The sequence below is a fragment of the Dromaius novaehollandiae genome, chromosome 3 (assembly GCF_036370855.1).
Source record: "Dromaius novaehollandiae isolate bDroNov1 chromosome 3, bDroNov1.hap1, whole genome shotgun sequence".
NCBI lineage: Eukaryota > Metazoa > Chordata > Aves > Casuariiformes > Dromaiidae > Dromaius > Dromaius novaehollandiae.
In genome coordinates, this window is record NC_088100.1 from 22,858,823 (window position 1) to 22,875,892 (window position 17,070).

General features: G+C 36.7%; 1 protein-coding gene across 12 annotated transcripts in view; it reads right to left on the bottom strand.

Moving 5' to 3' along the window:
- The window catches only part of ERICH1 (glutamate rich 1), a 100,499-nt gene that overhangs the window by 38,751 nt on the left and 44,678 nt on the right, over positions 1-17,070 (bottom strand). For 10 of the 12 annotated variants that reach the window (XR_010388204.1, XR_010388205.1, XR_010388203.1 and 7 more), the window contains one exon: positions 2,179-2,277. The exons of the other annotated variants lie outside the window; for them this stretch is intronic. Coding sequence is in view for 6 of the 10 variants with exons in the window: in XM_064508529.1 (XP_064364599.1) it covers positions 2,179-2,277 (99 nt within the window). In the remaining 4 variants the exon portion in view is untranslated. The remainder of the gene's footprint in view (positions 1-2,178; positions 2,278-17,070) is intronic. 12 annotated transcript variants of the gene reach the window in all.

Here is a 17,070-nt window from a genome sequence, read left to right on the forward strand (position 1 = left end):
GCACAACAGTAGACTTTAATATTTTCAGTTTTTTTTGAAATCATTTCAAATCATCACCTGAAATCAGAAAAAAACTAATGGTTTTAGTCATCCACAACACTTTTGACATGGCAGAAAATGGCAAAACATTGGAAACTGCTCAGGATAGACTGTCTTTTATTTCTTCATTCCTATTTCTCTGTTTTTATTTACACGAAGAATTCGTATAAAAATTCATAAATGTTGCATGTATACTGGCTACCACAACGGAACACTATTTTCCTGACTTACAGTAAAATCCAATATGACAATAATAGATATCACACTGTCCATAAGTTTTCTAACCTAAACATTTACCCGACTTTATACACATGTGAACTCCTCTTATTCATAAGCTGTGGCAAACTCCTGACCTAAGAACCATACTGGGTCACAACCACCCCCTACCTAGCACTATAACCTGTCTCAAACAGTAGCCATGCACGGCATTCACGATAAGAACTGTAGATCTATATACCAGTATAATGATGTTTTTTGTTTTGTTCTCTTTAATAATTCCCAGCATTTCATTTGCCTTTTGACTACTGCTGAATGCTGAAATGATGTTTTCACAGAACTATTTATCATGCCTCAAAATCTTATTCCTATTCGAGAAGGGTCACCCGAGAGCCCATCATTTCACATGTGAATTTTGACTAGTTGTTTTTTTCCTAAGTGCATCACTTGACACCTAAAATGAATTTCATCTTTTTTTTTGATTAATCACTCAATCTGAGATGTCACTGCAGCCAGCTCTTGTCTTCACTGCAGTTGATATCTCTGCATCATTATGAAACCTTCTGACTTCACTGTTCACTCTTTTTACTAGAGCATTAATTGAACATAAGCCTCCAGTTGTGACCTCCCTCTGTTTTGAGAACTGTTGCATTTTACTCATCCACTTATCTATTCTGGGACCTTCTCTCTCACACATTGTCTTAAAAACCTTTGGTTTTTGGGGGGGGCTTTATCAAAAACTTTGTGGAAATTCAAATAAACATCAGCTGGATCACCTTATCCACACATTTCCTGGCTCTTCAAAGGACTCCAAGATAAATGTGGATTTGCTTTTTGCAAAATTTATGTTGGTCTTTCCCATGTAAATCATAGTTATTAAGGCATCCATGAATCTTACTTCGTATTATAAATTGTGCTAAACTATCCAAAGCAAATACCAGGATTACAAGCTTGCAGTTTCCTTGGTGATTTAAAAACCTTTCTTAAAAACTGACATCACTCTGCTCAGCCTCCAGGTTTCTGGTAACAGGGCAATTTTAAGCATGTGGCTACACATCACTGTCAGTTATTTCGGAATTTTTCTCTTACTGTTTTTAGGTGAATATAGTGATTTTGTTTTATCATTCATTTTGTTCCATGACCTCTAAATCATTTGAATTTGATGTATCCTGTGAGAAATCCCCCAAAGGAGGGTTCCACTGTGGAGTTCTCTGCAGTTTTCTCTGCAGATAACATCAGTGCAGAGAATTCATTTAGCTTCTCTGAAACAGGTTTCTCTATGCTTCCTACATCATGATACTTTGGCTTGACAGACTGACAGGCATATCATGACGCAGGAGAAGTAAGACAGTACTAGTTTTGATTATTTGCACTAATTGCCCAAATCTTCTTTGGCCTGCCTTACTGTATTTTTACATTAAAATCTGTTTACAACACCATTTAGGTGTGAATTTAACTCTTTGAAGGATATCTACTTGTTTCTAACAACTTCCTTCACTCTGTTGTTTAGCTATGCAGGCTTCCTTTTGCTTTTTCCTCAAGCCTTTCATGACTAGTGGTGGACGATGGCCCACTTCCCATGGGGTGTCCTTAACTAGCTTCCACACCACATGGAACAACTTCCTTCTCTTAGTTGACCTGTTCAGCTTCTTTTTAGTAAATATCTTAATTTTTGTGTAGATCACTTTCTGGAAGTAGATCAGAATTGTTATTGACTTTTTCTTTTTGTTGTTTCAATAGGATGTTGAACCTAAGTATACGATGGTTGCTGTTGCAGTGAGTTGATCTTCTGAAACACAATCTAACCCTACTCAGCACCGAGTCAAGAATTACATTTCCTCTTATAGCCCCTTCCATCCAATGGCCTGGTTCTTGACTGTGTCTAAAAACTGAGACTGCACAACACCCTGATGTGACACTCACCTAGTCTGCAAAGGGAGCAAATGAAGTCTCCCATTACTTCTGTATCTCCAGCTTCTCTGATCTCTTTCGGCACACAGCAATGAGCATTCACAATCCCAGCTGGAAGCAGGATGAAACAGACTCTGAGCTTGCCCTTTTTGATATGTACACTGAGTACACAAACACATTGATCTACAGCATCTAGAAGATATTTGAAGTGATTCCAAATTAATTAATTCCAAAATAATAAATTAATGTTGACAATATGGTTCAGGCGTCCTGTCACTTTATGCAAAAAGCTATGCTTGACGAAGCCCCTGAGTAAATTTTCTTAAATAACAACTTTGCTATCATAACTTCTATACAGTTCAATGACTTAATCTTTAAATGAAAGCAAAGATTTTGACCTTTGAATGATTTATTTATTTATTTATTTTAATTTTAAGCTCGTTGCCTTCATTCATTTTGGCTTTTTTGGTGGTTATCTGCAAACAATCTGAGTTGGTCCCCTTTAGATAGAGGCATCACTCAGCTTTTCATAAGTGGGCACAATGGTACTCCCCAACGCCACTGAGAATGATTTTGACTCACTGAGCAAAAAACTGACAAATATGGAGTTGAACAGATTCACAGCCACGAAAGAAGAAGAGAGATTCTATGACAATTAATGACTGTTTTGAAGGCTACCAAATGGGAAATGCTCAAATGTTCTAAAGCTGCCTATAGTTTTTACAGTTAAGCAGCTGCAAAGACTAATTGCTACTAAATACTGAAATCTTATTAGTCTTTGGCTAATAAGATTACATTTTTATGTGTGAACAGAAAGCATCACCACAGACTGGAGGGGTGAGATTTGCAAAATTTACATTAAAAATATTTCCAACATTTCATACCACAGGTACACTTAAAAATATGTTCTTTCTTCTAATTTTGTAGGCCACAAATTTACATTTCAAAGATTTTTTTTAAGTCTTTTCTTTTTTCAAAGCTGGTTTTCAATGAATGCTTAGTTTAAAGACTCCAAAGCTCTCCCTTTGCTCAGAATAATAATAGAAAAGATGAGAAAAGCCACAATCTTAAAACCATGATCAGCATTTAAAATATTCTTTTCAAATTTGCCAGCTAAGTTGCTGTAAAATGTAAGAAGTTTTTTGGACTACAGGACCACAGACTATCAGGTGATAAGCAAACTAATGGAAACCTTATACTTTGTTTTCCATTATGACAAAATTGTACCAAAGACCACGTCTGAACTGCAAGCCAAAAGTACACTCTGAAATAGCAAAATGAAGATTCTCAGTACTAAAACTCTGCCCCAACTTAACAATTTTAGTTATCAAAGTTATCAGATATTTAAATGTGACACTTCAATTCAGTTATTGTGATGTTTTATACTCTTTACAACATTTCTTAATCTTTGACATAATGTCAAATAACCAATCACATTTAACCCAACATACAATAGAGTTTTTACAATGACATGACTACAATTAGTTACATTGTTCTATCAGTAAAGCCTATTTCAAAATAATGTGGAAAAGAAAAGTCTGAAAGAATATGAACTTTCCAAGTGTTTTATTTTGCAATATTTCCTTAATCCAGGTGTCTTTGGATCTTAATTCTGATTTAATTTAAATTTAGTAATATAGTATTTAAGCAGTTTTGTAAAAACAGGGATGTTTCAGGGTCTGTGTTCAGCTTATTTAAGTCACATTCCAATTAATTTTCTTTAAAAGAATAGTTAATATTCAGGTAATTCATTTCTGAATGACAGACTGCTTTATGTTGAGCTACTGATATGTACAGATACACAAGCAGGCATGCTATAGAAGTGAGAAACACCATACGCAAGACCCTGAACAGTCCTGTAAGTCAGTAAATACAATCATATGTCACCAGAGCTCTACCAATTTGTAATAGTTGGGAGACTGGTGACACAGTGATTTGGGTTTGTTCTCAACTGTGCGCTGCAATGGGGTCCTGACCTGTCCAGAGCTGTGAGGTCAGGCTGCTCAGACATTTTCTTCCATAAGGAGCTCTCAAAAAGACCGAAGTAGCTTTTAAAAAAGAAAGCTAGATTTTTATTAGAATGGCCACTAGGGCAGGTGACTTTTGGGGGGAGAAAACTTAAAGTGACCAAAGAGGAGGGCAAAATATATAAATAAATAAATAAAAAGCATTAATATCTCTCCACCTTGCCTAATGCATCCTAGCAGACCAGCCCCCTTTGCCTAAGTAAAGCCCATCATTAACTTTCAGAGCTGCAGAAAAATCTGTGCAGTCTCTTTTGGGTCTCTAGGGAAAGTCCTTCTTCCCATCACCCCCAAATCTGGGCACCGCCATTCTCAGCAGACTGCTGGTCTCTGCTGTGCTCAGACTGATTCCATGCCCTCCACCACCTCCTTCCCCCTTATATTCTAGAAAGTCCTTCTTTCTAGAGCAAAACTCTCCCCATCTCCTATGGGCTCCATCCCAGCCACCCTACTGTACAGCTACAGGTTTTCACAGAATGAAGCATGACTTTGTACTGTGCTTACTCCTAATAAATTGCAAACAAAAAAAGATAGATACTGTCCGTTACACAAATTAACATTGGGAAGTGGCTGAGATAATTTTGACACATACATGCTCAACAAGAGTTCATGTACTATGCATCTCTGCTCTTCTCAGGATTGATCCTGCTCTACATGTGCTGCTTTATGCTGTTAGATCACCTACTTCTAAGCATAGCAAAACATTATTGGGATAACACAAACCACTCCTTGTCACTTCCAAGATTTCTCTTGCTGCTTCCCCAAAGTGAAGCACTTAAGATAGCAATTCAAGCACACTGACTTGTGGGGCTGGCTCAGGAAAGTGCCAAGTCCTTCTCAGTTCCCATTTAATTTGGTGAAAAATAGAGGTTGCTCAACAACTCAGCAAAGGATAGTATCTTTGCTTGCAAATACCAAAGAGAGAGACTTTCTTACTGCCATTCAGTTATATGACACAATCTGTGAAATAACCCTGCTATGATACAGCAAAACACGTGCATCTGTCTGCACTTGACATACTTCATACAAATCTTAAAATGTCATCAGCTTGCAGAATACAGTGTTTTCCATCACACATTTTGCAGTCTCAATCCAGATTAGTGGTGATACTATTGCTTGCTTTATTTACTTGGAGCATTGCCTAGCACCTTTACAAACTGAAAGTTTCATTTTTCTTTTCCACTTCACAGATTTTTAGCTATCAATAGCTATAAGTCATAGATTACACATAATATAGTATGGACATGCATAACTTTTATTTCTCTTCTGTGATACATCTATACATATTCTTATACACTGTCTGTCATCAGTGGAGTATCTCACATGCTTTAGTGAACTGGCTGATGTATGCTACTATTAATCCCGCTGGGAGGAAGGCAAATCCCCTTGTTGGCATAAAATGTCATTGCTTCAAGGAAGGAACAGAAAGGTTCTCCCAAAGAGAACCTACTCCTAAGACAGATACCTAACTTAAATTTATATGCCAACTCTTAGGCAGGAGGTTCTCCATAAATGAAATACCCAGCAGCAGGTAAGAAACTTGCGATGGAAGGAGAGGGGAAATAAATCAAACTCTAATAAGTCCCCCTCTGGAGCTAGCTCTCCAGTACTATCTTTCCTCCCTACGCTTTCCATAATCTGGACTACAGATGGTAATAAAGAACGTTTGGTAGCTATAATCTAAGAGGCTCTTGTACTACTGTGCCACTGTATGTCGTTCTGGAGATATTGCCCATAGTAAGCTTACAACGGTGAGCACCTTTAGTTGGACTGGATACTGTCAGTACGCAGGCCATTCATTATACAGTTGGTGTTAAAGACTTTTTGGATTTAGGGAAGACAAAGTTTCAGAGGAAAACACCATTCCTCTCACTTAATTTTAAGATGACCACTTCCAATCTGCAAAAGCGAAAGAGAGACGTAACTGATGGATGGTTTCACCCTGATGGAACCAAACAGCAGACCAGTGTGTTTCACCTTTTACATCAATCCTTTTGGACTATAGTGGATTAGCAGGTACAGTTGACCTGGTTTACAACTGCAAAAGTCTACTATTTTGAAAAAAATAAAGTGTTTTGTATTTAATTATACAAAACCAATTTTTAAGGACAAGAAAAGGGACTGTGGAAAACTATGATTAGTGTGTCACACAAAGATAGGAAGAAGCCACTGAAGAGTTTACAACACATATTTGGAAATCTTAATTAAGAAGTTTTTTAATCTGCACTACATATAAAAATACTCAGAATACAGTATCATACAGTGAAAACCAGTATACACAACCAGGTCTGGCTTATGAGGGCTTACAAGAAAGTGACTTAAGTGACAGAAAGAAATTCATTTTTTTGTTCTTCCTGACTATTTAGTAACATTTAATATCACATATACAAAGGCTTATGAAGGGATTGGGACAGCAAAAAAATTCAGTATAATTAATGGCAGGAAGGATGAGAAGATGAAAATACAGTTCTGTGAATCAACATATTACTGAATTTGGAGTTCCCTTTTATTACAACTGCCAGTATTTGTGCAATGCCTTTAACATTGATGCAGTTCATCTGCAACTCTTGATAATTTTTTCCTGAAGAGATACAATTACATACAGTAACCAGTACTGTTCTGGAGTCCAACAGATCAGAAGCTTAAACCTTAACAAGTGCATAGAGACACCCTCAAAAGCCAGCCCTCAACTTTCAACCTCCTTGCCTGATGCTACCTAAAAGTAATTTAATTTAGAGTGCAACATTTTTGCTTCTCTTTATGTTTGTAATTTGACATGACTATTTCCAGACTAGAGTGAAAAACACAGTTTCCCATTTTCAGAAGTGGAGTACTTCAGCATGGTTCCAAAGGTGAGCTATTCTGAATGCTGACAAGACTTAATCACGACTTGAATAAGGCACCTAGCTTCAAGTCAACAAAACTGCTCTTTTGGAGTAGTGACAGGGTTACAAAATCACGTTACTTGATATACTGTATCATGTGCACTGGATTTCTGCCATACTTTAACCGAAACCTTTCCAAAGCCTGGAAACTTATTAAATTATATAGCTTTTTTCACTCAAAATTAGGGCAGCTAAGTCATAACTGTTTTTTTTCCAAAAGATAACTTCTGCGCCACAGAATGTTTTCTGACACTAAAGGAGTATTATATTTTATATTCAGAGTTCCATGACATGTCCCACACAGACTTTTCTCTAAACATGAAACAAGGTAAAAACTGCTTCATTTTACTTGCAAACATCAGAAGGGAGTCTGCTATAGGCTCCAGTTGCAAATAATAATCTCCTACAATATTAAGCCAACTACCACCAAATAAAGGTCCTTGATTTAGGTGCAAAGAATGTAGGTCTGAGGACAGCGCTTCAGTTTGTTTAAGTACTAACAGTTTCCTTAACTTTAATTAATTAGCAAGTTCAAGTCTGGCAAAAAAAAAAAAAAAAAAAAAAATTTCTTGCAAATGCAAATGCTGGAGCCAAAAGACTATAGCTTTATTTACCCTTTTCTTTTTAAGCTTAAAAGCACACATTTTTTTTCAGCAGATTAGAAAAAGCAGACTGGCTAGCTCAGTATCTTGAAATTGGAGAAATCTGTGTGCTTCTATCTAGAATAATTATGTATCTTACATAATTGCTGTTGTTCCCATCTGTACAAACTATCCAAGTGCTTTTACACTCTACTACTATCATTCCTGTGGCTGCGTCATAGCTGATGTGTCAAGTATATGAAAAACGATTGCGTACATGCAAACCCGTATATTTTTCGTGGGGATACAGGAGATTAAGTTTGCTTTCTGGATGGCTTTATCCAGGATAATAACTCCTGAATGGCTATATACTTTATGAATAAGAAATGCATTAAAAAAAAAAAAATCAATGGTCTATATTCTACACAGATCCTAAAGATAAAGGTTTTTATGCACAACTTAGCTTAGTTTCAATTCTTTCCAAAGGAAAACTAAAATAGATGCAAAATGAACCACAAAATACGGGGATGTTTTGTTGTACACTGATGAATGGCAAAGAGAAAGCAGGCCAAAATCTCAAGAAAATTAACTTATTTAAACAAAATAATCAAAGTCCAAGAAATTTGTAGTAAGATTACAAGCTACCGTGTGCACCTCTCATTAGCAAAAACAATAGTTTAAGCTTTAACTGGAACATAGAGTTTGAAATTACCACAATCAATGGCTGACTTCCTAATACCCGGATTTTCACAACAGCTGTCTTTAGTCAAGTCAGAAAAGAGGCAACACAGTTCAGGTTTCTGCCTTTCCAAAGAGCTGGAAGTTTGACTTTGGTAGCCAGTTATTGTGTTCATGGTGCCACAGCACTGACCTCTGTAAGGTCGGATTGGGGATGAGAGCCATCTGGATGGAAACAGTATGTGGCTCCCTGGTGTCAGCTGCTTCTCTGGGTAAGCTAGATCAAGAGAGACTGCAGCCTATATTTTCCTACTTGCTCATCCACTGGAGGAAAGATATGCTAGCCAGGACTTCACACAAGATTCACTTCTGCCGTTACCTTACCCTGTAGCAGGTAAGAAGGAACTTCCACTATATTAACAAGCACAGGGACATGAAAAAGCTGGCAGAAGTTCCTCAGAAATAAGACCGTAAACAGCTCAGAATAATACACAGCTTTCAATTTACTTGCCTTGTAAAATGAGCATTTCACTGTAAGCAAGTTTATGTATACGGAATTGTTATCATCAAAAGTATGTGAAAAGGGAATTATAAAAAAAACTGTTAATGCATTTGAAGTAAAGGATATATAATACACAATTAAAGTTTATACAACCTGTGATGTTCCTGCTAGAGGCATTTCTTAGATACTTTTCTATGTCTGTGCAACAGTTATTACAGCAATTGCAATGTTTTTGGCGAAGCTCTCCCTCTACGTATATATATAGTTTTGGGTTAAACACTTGAAATGTGATGTTTGTTTTCAAATGCATACATTTCTGATTATTTGCAGCTGCTGTATACTATTACAATTTCTAGATGTATGTCAACGGAAATACTATAACAACCTTTTTCCATGAGAAAAGTAATTTCTGAGATTAAACATACATCTAAATTCCATGCAATCACTGAAATATCTTACAACCTGCTTACAGATAAACGTATTTACAATACATATGCACATATATACACACACACACACACACACACACACACACACACACACACACAGTATTTCCTTAAATAGGAAGGAAAGGAAATACTGCATATTGTATTTGGTCATCTTCTATTCTTTGATATATTCTTTGATATATTCTTTTCCCTTTCCCACTACAATTTAACATTCCTCTCCTCTACAGTGTTCAGCTAAACCAAATAAAGAGGTAGTGAAATCAGAATCAACTCCTTCTCTTCTCTGGAAGAAAAAGAGGAAGGATAGGCATGACATTCTTTTCAGTAAAAATGCTTCAGTTCAACTAAGGTTTTTACTGATAAGTGTATGTTACTACAATATTCATTCCCCCTTCTGTGGTCACAGCAAAAGAGACAGGCTCCTCCAAAGGGTAAGTCAGATCCTAACTAGACTAAATCACTTGCTATCACATCACTAGATGCCTTGCTCTCTGCTGATTACATGAGTTTAGTATGAAATTCTGATGCGCTTCTGTGAAGAGGCGGAATGAATCAGGTCCTTGCACAAACCTGGCCTATTGCAACAACTGTATGTTCAGGGTAGGAAGTGACACACACCTGCACATCAACCCTGGAGTCTGCAGCAGTTGCTACTTTTCTGTGCTAATCTGTCATAACACTGTCTCAACATCCATTTTCCATGCATGTCCCATGCACATACCCTTGCTTATATCTTTATATGTTTGGGCTTCCACAACATAATTGTTACTACTTCACACAGCTTGTGATCTGACTGTTCAGTAACTTCCTGTTATCTTGGGAAACGTTCTCAACAAAGATGCATACTCAGTTCAGCTATCTTGTATTTAATCCCAAAACATAAATGTTTATAAGAACAGCACCCAAAGACTTACGGGCTTATTGTGTGAACATTGGTACAGATGAAGACATGAAGAGAGATCTACAGATCAAAGGGAATAGCTAATTAAGATTGAAAATGGATAACAAATAAAGGAGTTGCATGTTAAAGAGAAACTGGCTCAAATTTGTTAGTTAAGTACAAGACAACTAAGGTGCCTTTGCAATTCTTTTTTTGTATTTTTAGTGAAGGTCGGGGAGAAAACATCATTTTTGCAAACCACATCTTACTCTGTCAGCAGACTGAAGCATTTTATAAACTGACACATGTAATAAAGCTTATTATTATTTTTTTTTTACTGCTCATTCTTTAAGAGACGACAACAACAACAAAAGTTAGAGGTATTTACTTGTCCAAGATGAAAAAGGCTGTTTTCACTTGTAAATACTCGACAAATGTTGAAATACTAATAGATTTGAGTGCATATTAAAAATGCAAACTGAATGGAATGGTCTGTGAAAGCACTTAAAACCTAAGCCATCCAGATGAGAAAGTAACTAAGCTGCACTAAGGCAGCAGCACAAAAGGAATCAAGCTTATCATGTTTTCAGAATGTGTCTTTTTTTAATTTATTAGATGTTAGGTTCTCATTAAAGCATTGCAAGAATTTCATTTTACTTAAGATTTCTGCATCTAGTTACTCTACAGCTCAAGCTACTAATAAAAAGATTTTATGTAATTTTGTATCTGACAGCATAATTGCCATTTACCAGTGAAAAGCATTTATTTTTGTGGCAAGCTGTGCAAGGATGCTGATATCCAGTCCAGTTTCCACTCAGACCTTGGCCGTGGTTCCAAAATCATACCACCACCAGATTACCCACTAAGACTATGCTACTAAACAAATTTGAATTGGCAGAATCTGTTTGTACCAATCAGGACTTTAAGTCAGATAGCATTTTCTATCCTGATCAAGATACCTTAAAATTGGATTTATCATTGAGAAAAGGCTGCCTACGACTAATTTGACAGTGTTCCTAACATTTATGAATTTGTCTTTTAAGTAATTCCTATAATTCCTGTAAAAAACAACTTAAGAAAACTTGAGATCATATGTATTATATTAGGTTGGTAGAAGACTGGTATCATTAGCCTAAAGAAGGAAAAATGGTTCTGTAAAAGAAGCTGAGTGACTAAAAAAAACCCGTATTTCTCTCCTACTGCCTCAGCAGAAAGATACAGAGAAACAGTCTGTAGGGTGACATATATGCAAGACCTTGCCAAATATCATCAATCAACCCAGAAATAGATAGCTTTATGGAAGTAAGGTAACTCAATCCTTACCACAAGGTACAGCAGCAGGCAGAAAAGGTATGATGAATTCATGTAAAATTTCACCAGTCGATTAGGCCAAGACTTCAGGCTCAAGACTCTGCTGACTACCACCATTCAGCATCCAAGCTGTTTTACATTACATTAATTAAGCCTTCAATTTATAAGCTCACATCCTCAGCAAAGCATTATAACTGATTCTAAAAGGACACTGCAAAGATATAGCTTAAAATATCTACATCAAGCAAAGGAGGACTGTTCCAGATGCTGGCAGTGGTTCACAGATCAGTGAAGGCCATGCTCCCCAATACAATTGCACAGAGCTCAGTTCTCAGCTACTGTAAACTGGCATATTTATTCACCTCAGTACAGCTGTGCTGATTATACCAGCTGAGAATATGAGAACACTTAGAGATTTCATGCAGAGGAGTTTTTGAGGTGGAGCATCATCAGCTGGATACAAATCATCAAGTACTGTGAACCACAGATTCAGCTGTTGAAGTGATTTGCTCATTATCAGGAGAGATTGTGAATTTGTCCTATTGCCTGCTTGTGAGTTTGCATACTGCCAAAGCAGGCTGGAAATGAACTGCAACTAATGATACATATATGCAGCAAATGAATACACAACTTTAGTAGCAATAAGAAAAACTGCAGTAGCTTCCGCCAGCCAGTACATGCTGTTCAAAGCAACTGGGGGATCCTTGGAATGTGTTTAGATTGTCTGCAGTACATTTTGGCTAGATTACAGCAGTAAATTTGTGTGCTGTATTTATGCCTTTCATTTTGCTATATGGACATAACTTCCATTTTTTCAACTTTCCACAGATCCCTAGGAAGTGAGAGGGTGGGTGAGATGGGATGCATAGCACAGGCAATATATATCCTGTAATACGGAATGATTGTGATTCTATAGGCAAGTAAAGGGCTTCCTTTCTTACCCCTAGTCTTATATATTTGCACAGAAGACCCTAAGAGTGTGCAGATTACTGAAAGGGTATACTCCCAATATGAACCAATTTCCACTCACAGGGCTGAAATGGAAGGGAGAGGGCATGAAACTAGCAAACAAAAAGTATTTATTAAAAGTACTGGGAAAGGATGAAGGATGGAGGACTATTTTCAAAGCCTCCTTGGCACAGGTTACAATAGCAGAGAAGGTTGTTCAGTACTTTAAAGAGACTGATATCTGCAAATTCTGTAGAGAGCTGGAACTAAAGGCCAAAGATACGAGATGAAAAAATTTCCCAAATGGAGACTGAAAGGAGCCAGTCTACCAAAAGTTATTGCAATGTGTGGCCATATGCATACAAATTGCTGTAGTTAAAACATTGCTGTAACACAACAGTGATAAAATGAAATCGTTGGGTATGCCCGATTCTGACTTCTAACATGAGTCAACAGCACTTCCACAAGGTCTTTATCAGCAATGTTTTCTGTATGTTATACAAAATGCTTATATAAAAACACTACAAATAAAAAAGACATAATGTATAGTTATAATACTACTGTGTTTGCTACCATGCATACATTCATTTTCATGCTATCTTCATTTTCCTTATCCATTCAGCCACACTGATTGTAAAGCCTTCATGTTACAACTGAGCTTTCCACTGTTTTTACAGTGTCCAGCATATTTAAATAGCAGGGTAATAAATAACAATAGAAATTCTGCATTCAAACTGCTTTTTTCCTCTTTCTTTTTTGTGTGAGAACTGAAAATACTGCATTGAAACAAGTAAGGTTAGAGAGAAAAGGCAACATGAACACTAATGGTGAGAGGATGAGCCAGGGTTACACTCTCATGCTCGGTATTTACAAGTGTATTAATTACCTGTCAGTGGATATTTGGGTCTTGACATGTTGGACAGCAATATTTTGCCTGAATTCATTACCAGCAGGTTCTTGGGCAACAGCAGAACAGTGAAGGTGTAATTTTACATGCAACCCAATATACAATTGACAGCCAAAATGAAAATATCATGTAGATGATCATATCAGTAACGACCAGCAACTTCTCCAAGATCTACAAAACAATTGAGAGTCTCCTGCTTTTACAGGTGGTGAACTGAAACAGAGTGATGAAGCACTTCAGCACAGACCTGGAGTCAGAGCCTTAAGTTTACTGGCATGCCTTTCCCCTTAGCCCAGTGCCGTATTGACTTTACCTTGCTGCTCCACGACTCTTTGAGTACAAAAGCCTAGGCCTCGGTTATGTTTTCACGATAAAATTCAAGAAAAAAATTCAAGCAGTGTCATATTTCCAAAGAGCGTTGGGGGTCTGTTAAGTGAGGCAGCAGTTATGACAGCACTGGCCTTAAGTTGGGATCTAAGAAGGCTGCTGGTGTTGGCTGCATGTTCTCCTCTCCTTTTCCTTTCCCATCAGTTGCCTCCTGTCACTATGACAACGAGAAGCCTGGAACACAGCTGCAAGGAAGGAGGAACAGGGAGCATGCTGCAGCTGAGGGGGGAGAAGTGACCGAGTGGGTGGGGGGCAAGACTAGAAAAATATGGGAAGTTAAGGGAATGCAGTCAGAAAAGAAAAGAAAAGAAGTCTTTAGTGTCTCTTCATTCTCTAAGGCTGATCTATTAGGAGGGGATGCTTAAACCAAGAATGTTTGAAATCACTGTAATTTAAGCTAAAACAAAGCGGGGGGGGGGGGGGGAGAGGGAAGTGCCACAGAGAGAGGCCCTAATTCTCCTCCTGCTTCACATACTGCCACCTGACTAGCTGAACATACTTTAACTTATTTCCAGATTTACAGACCCATAAATGACAGGAGATTCAGTTTGACTATAGCATGAAGGGTGGAATAATGAACGAAGAAAAGATGATGAAGGGCAAGTAAGCTAATGACAGAAAGTGAAAGTAATGACCAAAGAGCATAAACATGTCTTATTAAAAAAAAAGCACTCATTGGTGAATACATTATCATCTGTTTTTATTCTGCATAAGTACAGATTTGCCTTCTTGGTTCCAACTGAGTGTAATCTTTATTTTGTTAAAATTTAAAGGCATAAGTCAGGATTAAGGGTACATTGTGTTCCATACTACAGTTACACACAGGGATGAGACCTCATTTCAAGGTACGTTTTTGTCACTCAAGTACGCAAGGCTTTTCTCAAAAGTATGCACAAAGTCAACTAATAGTTACAGCTTCTGTAAGTATACCTATTTGTAAAGTTACAGAAATATAGCTCAAAGATCTTTACTAAACCATTAACATGCAGCCATGGCTAAACTAATTCATTACGAGTATACCACATTACTATAACCTTTGTTTTTCCTCAACACATTTTCTCTCTAGTGTTTACAGCCTTACCCATCATCACAAATTTGAACCAAAGATCTGAGACAGAATTCTTTGCTATTACACTTCCAAAGACATCTTTCAGATTTTTTTTGCTTAACAGGGGATCTAAGAACACCTTAACGTTGCAAACTATCATAGTGAATAGCTGCTCAAGACTGCAGCGACATTAAAAAACTCTGAATCCATACCATGATGCATGAGTTCTGTAACAATCTCATACAGTTGTGAATATACTGGCATTTAAAGGATGTAAATAGTTACAGACAGAGAAGGTTAGAAATCACTGATGTGTGTTTATATATAAACCTAAACTGTAATTCACAGTTACAGTTTAGATTGATAGCCCAATTCTGTGTTTAAAAATCCTTGGTGGCAGCAGTGAATTTCTCTCGATTTTCAGGAGGTCCAGGCTCCTTTGTGAAGTTAAGAGAAATGATTACCAGATCCTATCTGGCTACTCAACAGATCATTGAAACTGCTTATAATACTACTACAGGGTACTGGTGGTCTGTGGATGTTTCCTAAAAATGACTGCCCAAGCTACACCTGTATCAAATGTTTATAATCTGTATTGCAGGTAGTACACAAAAATGGTTTCCATTGAAAGCAACTACACTAGTCAGCTACCTTTTGCTGCAGCATGGTACATAACCAAGCATCTGCATACAAGCATATATTTAGTTCTCGGAAAACAATAAGATAAAAGTTAAGCATATGATTAGAATTCTGGAAGATGCTTAAATCATGTCACTTTAAAAAGGAAACCTCCTCCCATTCAGACAGAACTAGGAAGAGACTAGTCAACTAAAAATTTTCCAAAGCAACAATAAATTAGGGAATTTGATTTAGGTCTCTTAAATTTACAGTTTAACTCCAATGATAAGTCAAATGATAACCGTGTAAGACAACATAAGTATTATCACCATAGAATCTAGATTTTTTTTAAAATAAACCTAAGACAATAAGTGATCAAGTACTTAATCATATTTAAAGTAAGCATTTTTATTTTCAGAATTCAAATAAAATAATTTCAGAAAGAAACCTATGGTGATTTTATCTGTTTAGAAGGTGATTGCATCTATCAAATACAAGATTTGCAGCAAGGATATTCAAGTGGTAAAACATCTGAAGTACATAGTTTTTTGGATATGACTTCCTAGCTATCCAACATCTCTACTTGTTGGTGACATCTTTCTCCATAACTAGTTCCGAAATGTCAAGTACACTTAAGCTGAAGAAGAACTTGGCTGTAGAGAAGAAAGCTGTTTAACCTCATAGACATCTAGCCTGCCAAGTCATTGATTAATCCATAAACATCAACAACATTATGGAAAGGCTTATATTAACAGCCTCAACAGAAGGGTCATTGTCACTACAGCTTCTGAGGATGACAAATACATGAGGAATGACTGAAGCTGTTGACAACTCAGGAACATTTACTATTCACAAACTGTGAGCCATATTTTAATTTCTGCAAGGACTGAGCTAAATTATAGGAGGACTCTACCACCTACAGTTTACAGTGCAAAAAATATTGTTTTAAGGATAAATAGCAAAATCCAAACTGGCAGAGAAATAAAACCAGAACATCCAAAATTAACTAGAGGAACTGGAACATCAAATATACTAATAGTAATTAAACAATATTACCCTACCCACTAGAAATGCATAACAGCCAGAACTACCATATAATCACTGCTTCTTCCTTGCTGATTTACTGAAACCCACTTTTGAAAGTAGTAATTCTTTTACAAGTAAGTTTAACCTGCAAGTTCATACTATTCTTTCTAAAACAGGAAAGATCCATGGTAATAAGTTTGGAAAAAGGAAGAGAGAAACAAACCTCATAGCAATACAGTTTTAGAAGTAGCTGAATGGGGGACAGGAAATCTTTCTTTTCGAACAAACTGTAAAAAAAAAAGGATAACTCATACATAAATCTAGTAAATAATATCTAATAAGTCATATTCACTTATTATTGCTATCATTTGAAGTACAGTTCACTGAATTTGAGTTGCAAAACACTGACTACAACACTATGTTAAGAGCTGTATTTTAGCATTCTATTTACTTACATTATTTGGGCATCTTTAATGAAGTCCTAAATTAGAAGTAATTTTTATTTTATAAGGTCCTTTAGCAGGTTTGTTGCAATCTGGATTTAAGGAATTTTATTTATTTAGCAAATGCAGAATCCTCACCCCCAAATCTCCACAGTTCCCTCAATTTGTTTTCTTAAAAGTTCTGAATATTTGAAACAAAAAGTTGCCACCATACTCA